The following is a 14,984-nucleotide window of genomic DNA, read 5'->3' on the forward strand; positions in this document are numbered from 1 at the left end:
AAATCTGATGAGTGTCATGATAATCAGATGTTCAGAATGTTGTGAATCGACATGAGAGTAGCATCCTGTGTCGTATTTACACACAAATGTGACTTGATGGCTCTTTATGGAGTCAACCAGAAGCTTCAGGCTCACTGTGCAAACTACAAGACAGAAAGTGTGTACACACACACACACACACACACACACTTGGGTCCCTCGTGTTGGACCAGGTGAGAAACTGTTGCTCCTCCTCTCTAATCCACCGAGGCCAGTGGCTATTTATATGCAGTGATACCAACATGCTTGACATGTAACAAATGGCAACTCTTATAACTACAATAGTTTCCAGTTAATTGAAGATATAAAATAACAAAATCTGCTGTTTGCAGACAATCTCTGTTGGAAGACGTTCGTATGTAATACTGTCTGAAAAGTAATGCAAATTAACCTCCTGGATTCCTAAAAATATATTAAGCTAAAGAAGAGATGTCTCATTCAAAAACAAACTTTGCATCAGGCAACAAATGGGAATATAGTCTTATTATTATTATTATTATTATTATTTTCTATTTCCAGCACATTGAAGCTGCAGATAATGTTTTAGCAATGAGGATATTGTGTAATGAAGAGGGAATTTTGTTGTTGTTCGGTGAATTTAAAAAAAGCTTTATTGTTCTGAGGATATTTAGTAACAGTCCAAACGGGGTGTTGATCCGTTTGTATGTTTCTTTTGCTCAAGTATAAATGCTGGCCTGAGCATAGCGCCAGGCCAGAACCTTGTTCTGGGAAATAAAATTGTTAAACACTGCCATCTTCAGCTCAAAGAAGCTACTGCAGCAGCCCCCAGCACAGACTAGAGAGCTGTAGAGCTTAGTAATTATAGCAGGAGAGAAAAGAGAAAATGACAAGTTTGATAATACGTAGGATTTGTTATTTTGTCACTTTAGAAAAAAAAATATTCTAAGGTCTATTCTAGCTAATGTGGGCTTAAACTTTCAGATTTGATTTAAGAGGAATTGACAATAAACTGGAGGAAGGTGAATTTATTTTCTGGGGGTCAAACATGACTGGACACCTGACTCAAAAGCTGTTTATTGGAAATTGTGTGATCCACTAAGTAGGCATAACATTATGACCACTGACAGGAGAACACTGACCACACACACACACACACACACACACACACAGTTTAGGAACAACTAAAAAAGAAAACATGAAAAACAGCACCAGGTGGCCTCCAAATTCACTAGATAAAAACTGATCACGTATCTGTGGAATGTACTGGAATAAACCTGATCCCCAGAGGCCCCTCCCCTCAATCCACAGGACCCAAGGGCCCCCACTAACAACATCCTGCTGCTGCCAGACACCACAGGACACCCTCAGAAGGCCCATGTCCATTCTCTGATGAGTAAAAACTGTTTTGGAGGCACATGGGGAGACTTACACAATATTAGGAAGGTTGTCATAATGTCATGCCTGATCAGTGTATTTCATCATCATGTAATTTTGTTGTGGGAAACTGCTGCTGTGAGCACACTAACGTGTGCTGAGAGGAGCTTTTAAAAACGCACAAACACACTGCGAGTAACAAAAAAGGCCTGGAGGTAATTGGACGACAACAGTAGTGAACAAGCTCGGGATCCTTTCCAAGGTAAAGAGAAACCACTTAACAGCAACAACATCCAGCCAAGTGAATAAAACTCTCCAGGATGAAAGCATTTCATAATCTAAGTCTACCATAAAGAGAAGACTTAACAAGAGCAAACACTGAGAGTTAATCTCAAGCGACAAATCTTTAATAAGCCTAATAGTATTGCCCTTTGTTAAACACAGTGGAAGCAGTGTGACGTCTGGACTTGCATGCCGCTGAGATGTACTCGGGTAACTAGCGTTTATCGCTAACGTTTTCTGAAGAAGACAGAAGCCATAGCTTGGGTTCTGTAGAGACACATTGTCTCTTCGGGTTTTACCAACGGAAGTCGATCAATGCAAAACATAGTAGTCAGTAGATTATTCACCAGTGCTCATCAGTTTCCTGATCTCGGCCTGAATGAGATGCATTTCACATTAGGATGACAAATTTATAGATTTTAAAATCCTGCCATTAAAAATGAACATTTTACTTGATTGAATTTATTGTATTTGTTCCAATCACACATGAGCCCTTGAAAAAAGAGGACTGTGTCTAAAACTGGTTGTCATTTCTACGCCTCTGTTAAAGCGCACAAACTCATTCACTCAACTGTGAACAAAAATAAACAAACATAAAAATGTTTCAGTGTCCAAACATATGTGGGTCTGTCTGTGTGAAGACGAGCGTGAACTGTGTCCCTATGACGTGCTGGTCTGGGCTAATTTAAATTTCTCTTCCATCCCAGTCCGGCTCTGCTGCGTCGTGGCAGCAGGACCCCTCTGTTACTCTGGGCAACCAAAAGGGATTCCATGGCAACCAAACATTCCCCGACAGAAACGACAGTCGGTAACTGGACCCTGACATCAAAAACAGTAAATCACAGACTCCATGCCACGGTTTCATTCTTGTTTTTTTTTTTGTTTTTTTGTTTTTTTAAATGATACAAAAGCTTTTGAAGCAGTAATTCGATACATATGAATAAAATATCATTACAATAGACGGCACAATTAACATAATAAATAAATATACCATGTTTAAGAACAGAACATGATCTAAACATCAATCAATCCTGTCTTTACAAAAGCACATCTCTTTCATTAAAAGCTGCCACACTGTCCAACTCTTTAAGATATGCTGCTTATGGTGACCTGCACTAAAGTGTACAATAATTTAATGCAAACTCCTGCTGGTTTTGCTATAAAAGCTTTCATCTATTCTGAGATCCCAGAAACACTGCGCAGTTCTAACATGTTATGATTAGTCGTCTCTATGGCCATTAGTCGTTTTTAACCATCTTTAAATAAAGCAGCACACATCACATTAAATACTGGCTTTCTGAATAAATAAAACACCTCATGAGGAAAAAGTGGGATCAGTGCCAATATTGAGGAAAAGACAGTCAATATTCGGTGCCTCTTTTTTTTCAAATCATTACAGGTTGGTGCTGTTTTTGTCCTCCACGGTGATGTTGCACACACCATGAACCTGTGTGAGCTGCTTGCAGTCCAGTGAAGCCAGCAGTTTCCTCACTCCGGGAAGTGTGGGGACTAGGTTTACAGTGACAGACATGGAGGCGTGGCTGCCGATATTTCTGTGGGTAGGACAGGAAATGACATTAGCAATCGCAAAAGCCGAGGTATAAAAGTTTTTTTTTTTTTTTTTTTAGGATAATAGAAGCGTGTTTTTTCCTCTCACCCATAATTAATCTTCTGAGGAGACAGAAGACCGAGTCCCTCCACGTGGAACATCACTGCCTTCAGCTCTTGTGGTAGTGGGTTTGTAAATGAAATTTTTACTGTCAGGTTTTCCCCTACAACAGCCTTTCCCAGCGGCTACATGACAACAAAACAGAAGGAACAGTCACTATGTAGAACAACAGTTTTAACTTCTTCCCAGGAGAATTTTCTCTTCCACCTGTGTGGCTTACCTTTATGATGAGGTCTGGGGTTCTGAGTCGGAAGCTGAACTGAGTGGCCAGGACCTGCTGTGTCTCCTTGACCCTTCCCGACAGTGTCAGCATGAGTGCAGCCTGATCTACCAGGTGGTCCTTGTAGGTTTTGTACTCCAGGACCCACTCTAATAGTGTCTCTGCAGAGCAGAGATGTGGAAAAAGAAGTGGCGTTAACCATGGGAAAAGATGCCACGAGCTTTAGTGATCTGGTGCTTTGTAGGTGGAGTTTGTTACTTTTGGATAAAGCTAAAGCTAAGCTAGCAGGCCAACCAGCAGTTGGTTGTAGCTTTAACTGAGATGTGTCACTCACCTTCATTGGCCTGCAGCTCCACCTCTGTCGTGTCCTCTTTGACTGTGGCTTTGTGGACTCCGGTGTAGTACATGACTGACGCCTTACTGTGCAGGGTGATGGTGCGTTTCTCTGAGCTGCTATTTCGCAGCTTGATGGTCAGCTCTGCATCCTTTCCCATCACAGGACCTTGCCCGTCCATGAGGATTTCCACAGAGACATCCTCTGCTGTGGCCGATGTATAGGCGTCTGCTTTGGAGCCGTACCTACATGCCTTTTCCACAGCGATGCGTTCCTCCTCTGAGCCTGAAATTGACCGAGAATGTTGAGCTAATTACACAACTAATACAACAAAAATACCCCAGTACAACTATTTCAGTGCTCGTGACCTTAAGTTTTTACTAGAATGTTTTGACTTGATATGATGATACCTTCTGGGTATTTGTAAAGGTGAGTGATATCGTTGCGTTCATCAGAGCCGACAGCCTTGGTGCTGATGGCGAGGCCCACTACGTTTTTCTCGCTGAAGATTTGACTGAAGGTCCCATCTTTGTTCCTCTGCCAGTAGATTTTATCACTGTTCACCTGAAGGCGCACAGAGGAGAGCGAGAAAATCTTGAACAAATGGGAAACTGTTGCGCATCTTTTGGTGAGTGCCATACAGCTCTTTTTTTTTTTTACTTTGGAGACTTAATAAAAGCACAATACAGAATTTCCCACTAACCTCAGCAAACACAAAAGGACAGTCGTGTTTCAGGTAGACTTCACCGTTGCGAACGGCAGCAAGCGAAGCAGGGCCACAGCGGAAGATACCCTGGCTGGTCTCCTGAGGTGTGGCGTCAACAGCCTGCCACCCTCCATTTCCTGGGGGCAGGTCCGGACGAGTCATCCAGCAGTCGTTCCACACATGGAAGTTCCTGCAGGAAAACATTTTGGCTTAATAAAACCGTTGCTTGTCCAAAGACACGTGGATAAAGGCGTGCTATGTGAAGCTGAATGAGAAAACTCATGAAGAAAGCTGGTCACTAGGCATACCATACGGAGTCCGTGTTGAGGTGCTCAATAAAGTCCATGTTCTCGTCCAGGTATACATCTGTCGTCAAGGAGACGTCTGTGTCATGGGCTGAGCTGAAGTTGGTCACGGTTCGACCGGGAATGCCTAAACACCGCAAAACTGAAAGAAAGAGAGACACCATTGTTCGATATCTGTGATGCGTTTACTTGTCACACACATAAGCAGGAAAACACATGTGGCAGAGCTAAAGACAAATAGTCAGCTGACCCACCTGTAGTGAAAACGCCAGCGAAGACCCAGCACTGGCCGTACCTAACGGGGGAGCCCCTGTTTTTATAGTATTCTCTGAGGATTTCCACACTTCCGCTCCACACTGTTGGGCTAGTACCACCAAAGTAGTTCCCCGACCAGTTTCCTTCAATGACACCGAAGTCATCAGGGGAGTTGATCTGAAAGAACAATGAAAAAGTATTTGAAGTTATAAACTCTGAAAATCCACCACATCAAAGCATAAATGAGCACGAACTTCTCTTTTCATTCGAGCAGTTTATAAATTCAACATCAACTCCCCTGACAGAGCACAAAACAGTATATGGTTTGCAAAAATGAAATAAATTGGATGAAATAAAGATTCTTCTGTATGTATTTTAATGACATGTGGAGGACTAACAAGATAGTGAGCCTAACACCACTGAGGTGACTCTGTAAGACCACATGGAATTCAGACAAAAACATAGTGCCAAGTTCTATCGCACCAAAAACGTGAAAATGCAGGCGGATGAGGACTGCCTTACTTTGGCAAAGCTGTGTGACTGGACTGGCTGCGTTAATGCAATTGGGAGGAAATGCATATATTTTTATGTAACCATGTTTAGTTAAGTTAATGCACCATGGTAGTGTGTTACATCCGCTACTTTGCACTAAACTAAAGCACAGCTGACGTTGATTCCATAAAAGCGAGTTTTGGGGAAATGCAAATCAAAAAGTCAGGGGTCACCAAAGTTGAGCTGCTATATGTAGCCTGCACATTTTACAGCAGTCTCTCCAGTAGCTGTAAAGATCGGAAGAGTCAACCTCATGTCAACGCTAGACAGCGTCACTGAACTTCACGTTCTGAGAACCATTAATGCCTTTACAGAACGTAAGGAACTGACAACTGTAAACTTGACCTGATGGTGTCACTAGAACATTTACAAAGTCGTCCAAGTAAGTCAGATTTCTTATCTTGAAATTAAATGAATGTCTGTACATGATACCATGACAGCAGTTGTTGTGATGTAACATGCTGAACTTAACTCCTTTGGTTGTTGTCGCTCCCTTAAATAATGACATGATTATGACTTTAGGGCATATTAAAGCATATTTAAGTGATCAAATAGGATATATACAGAACTGCTCTGTTTGGTGGTGTTTGGTTTAATCCAGATCTAAATCTGTACATGTACACATACAAGGTATTTACTCTCTACATTTAACCCACATAATGACCAGTTTAGGTGCTTGCTCAAGGCACCTCAGCCACGGACACAGAGGGAGTTGAACCAGTCCCAAACCCAGCTCCTCTAAATACTAGTCCACAGCTGCCTCAACATTTAACATGTCCTGGTTGGGGTCAGGGCTGTTCTTGCTACATGTCCAGGCTCAATACGAAGAGAAATATGAAGGAGGTCTCACCATGGCTGAGATGACTCGCACCACATTAATCGGGTCCCCCCAACCAGAGGGAGGTGTTCCACTCTTTTGCAGGAGAAAGAGGCAGGCAGCAAGAATCTCCTTATCGAACTGAAACCAAAAGAGAGAGAACACACAGGAGGTGGGTGAAGAGAGCATGTCGGCGTTTTCACCAAACGCTGGCATCGAAAGGTCCTACACACAACACACCTGCCCATAGTCCCACGTCCTCACTCCGATTTGCTTCTCCGTACCGTAGTAGATTAGCCCGACATCGTTCAGGACATACTCCTGCTTCTCAGGTTCAGAATCCATGAACACTGCGTCATCTGACAGAGAGGAAGTGAGGACTGTGAAACTGGCTCATGAATTATCTACATGAGGTATTACTGCTGTGTCACACTAATTAAGAAATACATAGCATGTTGATCAATGCAATTTAGAGGAATTTATATTCTTAAAAAATGCTAACTTCTTTGATTGGCTGTGTTTGTTAATATATTTAAATTGCAGACAGTAGAAAAATAACTCTTGTCATTTAAGTCAAAGAGCATGTATAGCCTCAGATAGGATTGGGCCAATATAATTTACATCTTATTAAATACCATGTTTACCTTCACACCAGGGGTTGAACAACATGTAGATGTCATTGGCGGGGTCGTGTTTGGAAATGGCCTGGCCATTCGGGCAACTTGTTTCCACTGCGAGTTGATATTTTCCAATGACCGCCGTGGGTAGAGAGTTCACCGACAGCTTTATCCTCTTGTCGTCCTGTTTCACGATAGCAGCCTCCCAGCGATCGTCCTCCAAGTTGTCCACCAAACGGATGATGACGTGTGTTCCGTTTGACACGGTTGGCAGCGGCCCTGAGACGGTGAAAGTTAACACACATCACACACACAAAAGAGACTGGTGTTCCTGACTGTCACAACGTGCCCGAACAGAACGCACAGCATAAGCAGACTCTAGGTACAGTATTTATTCCCAAAGAGATCAGCACCCAATTAAAGCCACACCTGCATTCCTGGCATGTGGGGTATTTTTAAACAAATAGAAACCAAACAGAGAGAAAAAAGAATTTCTGGTCCTGGCACAGGCACACACACACACACACACACACACACCCACACATCTTGTGGAACAGCATTTCATCTCAGTGCACTTGTACTATAGAGATAAGTCTTTTGAGTGTTTACTGTTCAGCTTGAGTGTTACTGCAGTGCATGGTATGACAAATCATGACAAATGAGGTAACTTCATTCTTGCAAGTTCAAGTGGTAGCCACACTGTACCAAGGAGCTATAAAACTTTCCACAGCTTAACCCCATATCCTTACTGGATGTGACCTTGTGTTTTTTTTTTTTTTTTCCTGTTTACAAATGCCTCAATAGAACTGATTTGCTATGCTGCAGTCTCACAATGAAATCCTCCTTTTTTGCCGGATGAAGCCTGCTTGCAATGAACAAATAAAAGAAACCTCTGCATTACAGTCTGCAAAACAATGGAAAACAGCAGGAGGACACAAGGGCGACTGAGCAAATCCGCCGCTGGCAGCGAGGGAGCAGCTGTGCAACGATAGCCTGAGTGATAACGAGAGGCTTCTGGCGGCAATTTCATTAATGCCACAAAGGGAGCTTACAGAGCTAACCACTGAGCCACTATGAGGCAATGTTTAACACCTCTGTGAGGTAGAAATGTCCCTTTAAATATTTACGGACACAGATAAGCATCTATGACATCTGTCGCCACAGACAATTAAAACCACAGTTCGTTGAGACTATTGCGCAAGAAATAAGACTATACAAACAGACTTAATTTAAACTAATACTGATACACTGCATTGCCAACAGTATTTGCTCACCCATCCAAATGACTGAACCCAGGTGTTCCAATCACTTCCATGGCCACAGTTGTATAAAATCAAATAGTCATGCAGACTGCTTCTACAAACATTTATGGAAGAATGGGTCATTCTTAGGACCTCAGTGGATTCAAGCCCAGTACTGTGATAGGATGCCACCTGTGTAACAAGTCCAGTCATGAAATTTCCTCACTACTAAATATTCCACAGTCAACTGGCAGTGGTATTATAAACAAAGTGGAAGTGTGTGGGAATGACAGCAGATAGTGGAAAACTACTTGATGCAGAGCCGATTACCACAGACCTCAAAACTTCATGTGGCCTTCAGATAAGTTCAAAAATGCAAAGCATCGGATGCAGTGGTGTAAAGCATGTCGCCACTGGTGACACGCTGTCCCTGGAGTGACAAATCACACTTCTGATCTGGCAATCTGATGGACCGGCCTGGTTTTACTGGTTACTAGGAGAATGCTTCAGCATACCAAGAGATTTTGGACAATTCCATGCTCCCAACTTTGTGGGAACAGCTTGGAGATGGTCCCTTCCTGTTCCAACATGGCTGCACATAAAGCAAGGTCCATTAAGACATGGATGAGTGGGTTTGATGTGGAAGAACCTGAACGGCCTGCGCAGAGTCCTGACCTAAACCGACAGAACAAGGGACAGTACTGATAATGATTTGTCGGGTTAGGGCGATCTTTGGTTAGAGCAGGCTCAAAGACTCAAAGTAAAAACACGCTCCAGGGAGCATAGCAACCAGAACTGTTACCATAGCAATAGCAACCAAAAATCGCCTTCTTTCTCTCGTCTCTCTCTCTCTCTTTCTCCCTCTCTATATGTCCCCAAATCCTCACACTGGACCAGCTAAAAATAATAGTATAAGATGTGAGCATAAAAGCAAGACTGGTTGGTTTTAGAGAAAAATGTGAGTGTCGTCCAGCATGATTCTGTCCAGCCAGTTTCACACTTTCCCCCCTTAAGATTTCAGGACAGTCATTCTATTAGGTGTTGTGCAAAAGATTTAACAGGGCACCACAAAGTCTGAGCTTTCAGCCATTCCTGACGTTCATCAGCTACATAAAACTCTGTGTTGTCCTGTTTCTTTTTATTCTTTTTTTTTTTTTATCAGGCTTGTATACAGAGAATACGGTGTTTGAACTGGGAACAGAGAGCTGTGAGCATGGTGGGAACTTAGGTATGAGAAGGAAAATGGTACATTCCTGCTAAACTATTTGTTCTGAATGATGCACCATTTGGAAGGGGGTGGCATTATTTTCAAACACTGGCATCATGCGCTGCTGCTATTGTCCTCCGGCTCGCTGCTGGTGCGACAGATGGCTTTTTCTAAATAACCCAATGATTATTCATAATTTTTGTCATCAAATTAAATTGTGCTCGACTTACCGGGACTTTATTTTCTATATTTACAGATTACATATTTAAACAGTGGCATCACTTTGGTTAAAATAGCAACCGTTCATTAGGTGATGCACATCTCTTCAGGATTAAACACTAAAATGTTTTATTCTGGTGCACAACCTTTGTGTAAAGACATAGTAATTATTAGGCTTCCCTTGTTATCTCACACAGCTGCAATTTGTAGGATCAATTTGAATGTACCCTTGATGGAGAGTTCACAGTGCACAGCAGGTAAACAGGTGGCGGGCTGATGATGATTTGTCAGTAAGGGCGATCTTTGGTTAGAGCAGGACCAAAGACTCTGTAAAAACACTCTCCCTGGAGCATAGCAACCACAACCGTTACCATAGCAATAGCAACCAAAAATTGCCCTTATTTTCTCTCTCTCCCTCTCTATATGACCATAAATCTTCACATGGGACCAGCTAAAAATAGCAGTATAACACGTGAGCATAAAAGCAAGAGTTGCTCTTTCCTCCCACAGCAATGAATCCATCTCCGTCTTCCCTTTCCCACGACAGCTGAAAACAGCTGATCAAGTTTTACACTTATTCCCCTTTAAGATTTCAGACCAGTCATATAGTAAATTCACTGATTTAGTATTTGTTGGCCATGGAATCTCTGTTTTCTTGTGGAGATATGTGTTTGTTGACATGATAACATGGTGTTTATGAATCGTAGAGGCGAGCTGAAGTGTTCAACTTCCTGTGACTAACCTGTTTTAAGTTCAAGATGAAGCTTGTCTGTGTTGCGGTTAAAAGGTCGAGAGAGCGTTATCCACATCTGGAAAGTCTGCCCTCTGCGGATAATTAAGTTATCATTTTGGTAGAGATTTGTGTGATGCTCCCCGGTGTTCTGGCTTTTCAGCAGGTCTATTGATCGCACTGTCAGGAGGAGTTCTGCGAAAAGATGGAAGATACAAGACACTGAAGTCTACCATGTGGCTACAAGTTATATGATAAATGGCACATTTGTGAGTTCTCCAGTCACCATTAAGCTCATTGTCACCAGTCACAGGCTTATCTCCCTCCGTCCCCTCTTCCTTATCTGTGTCATCGATCCCCGTGACCACAGTGTCTGTGATGTCGTCGTCATCTGGTTTGGGACAGCAGCATGGGCAGATCTTACGCAGCCACTGCCGACACGCATTTTCTTCTCTAACGTTGTTTTCCTCTGCTGCTTCCTCCCTTACTGGTGAATCCTCCTCAAATCCGAGAGTGACAGTTGGGAACCGACCTACTCTGTTTCCTGCCGTCCGTGACACCACAGACATCCTGGGATAAAATAAACATAATGAGGAAATTCACTGCTTTGTCATTCATGAGGCACTGGATTCCTAAATAACTACTACTTTATACAGTTAATGCCGCCACATATGATTGAACGACTACAGAGGGAGATGAATGATAATCGAAGGAAACTCATGATGTGGGCTGACTCTCCCGTTACCGTTGGCTCACACGCTACAACATGTTTTAATCAGTCCGAAGTGAAAACATTGTGATATGAGTCTCTCATGTGATGGCAAATTTAACTTGAAAATGTGACTACGTCAATGGCATCAACTTACAGTGAAAGTGTTTTATGTCCTACTCAGAATTTGTAGATATTGTTCCCAACTTTGTGAGACCGACCGTATCGCTGTTAAATGAAGACGTCTTCCAACACCACACCAATTTTATAAAGGTGGAAGGATGTTATTAAAGGAAGTTATTAAAGTGTTAATGTTGGCTGAATCAAGTTTACATTTGCACCATCGCATCTTAAATGACTAACGAAAACAGTTCACCCACTGACTTTTGAATCATTTGTTGCTTTTAGGGAACTGTTTCAGTGCTCAGACAATTACATGTAACAGTTTTGTCCGTGTGAATTAAGCTTGTTGTATCTTTTTGTTCATTAGGTACTTTCTGCTGTATCTTTTACCCATTCTATGTAGCAACTCACATTTAGCTATTTTAACTCCATAACATTCAGCCAAACAAAACTGATTGTTTGGCTTCACTATTTGACCATTATTATTTCATGTAGCTTATCTTTTTTTCTTTAATAAGAAAGTCGTTCTTCAGTAGCTAGTTAATGTAATGTGTTTAGCTATTTCAACTGTTTATCCGTGACTTCTAGCTAAGTCTCAACAGTTTACTATGCTAGCACTGGAGCTAACTTGTGACGTTTCACAGTTGCTTTACATTTTAGTTTACATGTAGCACCATGTAGATATGCTCATCAGTTAAACTTCTTTTATAAAATAACTGATTGCCTGAACTTTTTACTAATTGAACACACTGATAGTGTGTGTGGTAGGCCTAAAGTATTGTTACTTGTTGGAAATCAGTGATTTCAACAGAGAAACAGAAAAGCATGTGTTATTAATTACACTACAGTATGTAGCTACTGATGAAGACAGAATTTTAAAGTACTCCACTTTTTTTTTTTTAGCTTTTGTAACCTATTACAACTTCTGACTTACAGGCTCAGGATTTCTGCTTATAAAGAATTAAACCAGAGTTAACCTTCCTGGATTCTAAACACATCTGTATCTGATCCACCAGCACTGAATACCAATATTTGATTTATGAGCCAGATCCAGGTTCATGGGGAACTGAGGACATGTTCCAATTCACAACTGTACTTTGAGTAAGACACCATCCATAAAAACGCCCTGTTATGTCACCTCTAGGCACTGAAAATTAGAGACACATTTCTGAGGGGAAATACACATGAATTGTAAAAACATGGATTTCTAGAAAATGCTATATGAAGCCAGTGAAAGGCTTTTTACACACATTGAATTATTCGTCCGTGACCGTTTACCAAACGGGTTCTGACAATGAGTTAACAAGCATACTAAATTATAGACAGACAGAGGAATGGATGACATCCCCTCCCAGCTCAGGATTGTGGGACTGATAAGGCAAAAGAAATGCTTTATAAAACAACCCGCCCTAAAAAATAACTATCAAGACAAGCTCTGCAAATAATTTTTTAGTCTGAGCAGGGTGAGATATTTAGTTCAATACTGTTTTGAAAAAGCAAAAGCTGGCTTTACCTTACTTAGCAAGAGATGTCACAAGTTCAGTGTTTCTATGAATACTTGTCTGAGACAGTAAAGACACGCCTTCCTTCTGCAAATGCAGTCAGGCCAGATACCTCTCCAAAAGCAGCAAATGAAATCATTTAGCAATGACGCAAGACGTATGTAAATATCAGGGGGAAGAAGTAGAACTGTTTCGCAATATCCAAAGGTGGAATAGTTTATTGTCATCTCTCATCTAGATTGTAAAAAAAAACATTCGCTGCTATGCACCTGCCATAAGTTTTCATTTAGTCCATATTCAGCATAGATGTGCGGGGTTTCTCACCAGGTGTTCCTTATTGCACCTATTATTACATTTTTGTCAACTGATGGCGTCGTTTTTGTTATGATTCCTTGAAGAAGTGTGAAACAATTTCAAATCTCTTCTTTTCTGTTTCTTTTCTTAATGCTATATCACTGTAAATTATTATTATTAGGCTTTTTTTTGTTTGTTTTTGATCGACGTCCCGTCCTGTCAGTCAAAAAACAACAACAACAAAAAAAAGAAAAGAAAAAGAAAAACATCAAACATAGCCTTGAAATTGGTCTGACTAAGTTAAGCTGATCATGTAGGTCAAGCTCTGAGAACTGTAACACTGCTCTCACCTTAGTGCCAAAAACTGAGAGGGGTGAGGAGAAACACATGGAATGACTTTATCTAGTCATCTAGTCTGCTTCAAGGTTATCTCAGAGTCAGAAAACAGACAGACAGATTTTTTCTGTTCAGTTAGTCAATTAAATCAACATCTAACCTTCCCTAAACTAACGAGAAGGAGAAAACCTCCATGAAGCTGCCCAGATGTGCGAGTGAGGACATCCAACACCTGCACCTGCTGTGGTGAGACCTTTTCTCCTTCTGCTGTGCTCTGAGCATGGCTCCAGCATGCTGTCTTTTTGAGGACATGTGTCCATGTATACATACTAAGAGCTGTGATCAGAAAACAAGGTCTAAAGTTTACTCTCATGACTTCATGAGCAGCTGATGACAATCAACCAGATTGTGTTTCGGGAGGGTGGTGATCCAGTGAGCAGGGCTGCACTCATGACCTGTTTAGCTAGAGGCCATGCGTTTTGGACCACAAAGAGATCCTTCACTGATGCCAGAGTTAAAGCAAACAGATGGTACCGTTTAATTCTGAATAGTCATTTGTGACTCATTAATACAATTACAACTACAGTTATTGGATTATTGCCTGTTGAAGACCTATTCTACATCACTGCAAGTCACAGAAAAAAAAATGTTTCTGAATGGCTAGTTGGGAATGAAGACTCTATACAGGTAACAAACAAAAACAAAGGTAAACACGCAAGAAATGGCAGTTAGTGAACTTTTACGTGTATTATTACTTGTGTAATAAGAGAGTAATACAGAACATAGTGTCTTGCTACTTTTCCTTTAAATCAAGTCGATAGTGCTGCCATGAAATCCAGTGTTTAAAGAGAAAAGTCTGAATGCAGAGGAACGTAAGGAACCACAGCAAACATTACAGCATAAAGTATGTATGTAATTAACACGCTACAAGTAGCCAGAGCCATGTCAAATGCAGCTGATTCAAACTCACTCAGTTCAGTGGGAGAAGGAATGTGACGATGCAGAGTGGAGGAAGAAATCTTCTGTTCGCTGCAGCTTTGTGGTTGACAGACGAGTTCAGAGCTCCTTTAAAAAACTCTGCAGTGAAGGCACGCCCTCCTTCTCCAAAGACGGAAACTCAAATTATTCAGAAGCACTAGCTATCAATCACAGCAGAATAGGTGAGATTAGCGAACAAGGGCTAATAATACACGATAAAGTTTAGTTTAATCCAAATTAAGGAAAGTCTGCCATCTGTGTTTCCTTATTGAATGTAATGACTCAAATAATTAGCAGCATTATCTTTTCTTTACAATTTTAATACTTAAGTGTATCTGTAAATATTTCACAAAAATTCTCTGATCTCTAAAATGATCTATAAATCTCTAAAATTAGATAACTTCTTTGTTCATTGTTGTACATGTTGGCACATCATTTGATCTGTTATATAGCAGGGAATGCTAGTGAGCTAGCATACACAGCTCCAGGAACCGTTACAGCGAAACAGCTAAAT

General features: G+C 41.4%; 1 protein-coding gene across 1 annotated transcript; it reads right to left on the reverse strand.

Moving 5' to 3' along the window:
- Positions 1-2,510: 2,510 nt before the first annotated feature.
- On the reverse strand, positions 2,511-14,586 carry LOC125009145 (protein-glutamine gamma-glutamyltransferase K-like). The gene is made up of 14 exons (XM_047586833.1): positions 14,463-14,586; positions 10,815-11,098; positions 10,541-10,723; positions 7,159-7,410; positions 6,755-6,873; positions 6,548-6,655; positions 5,145-5,322; positions 4,894-5,032; positions 4,583-4,775; positions 4,290-4,443; positions 3,880-4,164; positions 3,546-3,706; positions 3,314-3,450; positions 2,511-3,209 (listed from the first exon to the last, which is right to left on the reverse strand). The coding sequence occupies exons 2-14, from the start codon at positions 11,095-11,097 to the stop codon at positions 3,050-3,052; spliced, it is 2,352 nt and encodes a 783-aa protein (XP_047442789.1). The 5' UTR covers position 11,098; positions 14,463-14,586; the 3' UTR covers positions 2,511-3,049.
- Positions 14,587-14,984: the final 398 nt, after the last annotated feature.

The sequence above is a fragment of the Mugil cephalus genome, chromosome 6 (assembly GCF_022458985.1).
Source record: "Mugil cephalus isolate CIBA_MC_2020 chromosome 6, CIBA_Mcephalus_1.1, whole genome shotgun sequence".
Lineage (NCBI taxonomy): Eukaryota > Metazoa > Chordata > Actinopteri > Mugiliformes > Mugilidae > Mugil > Mugil cephalus.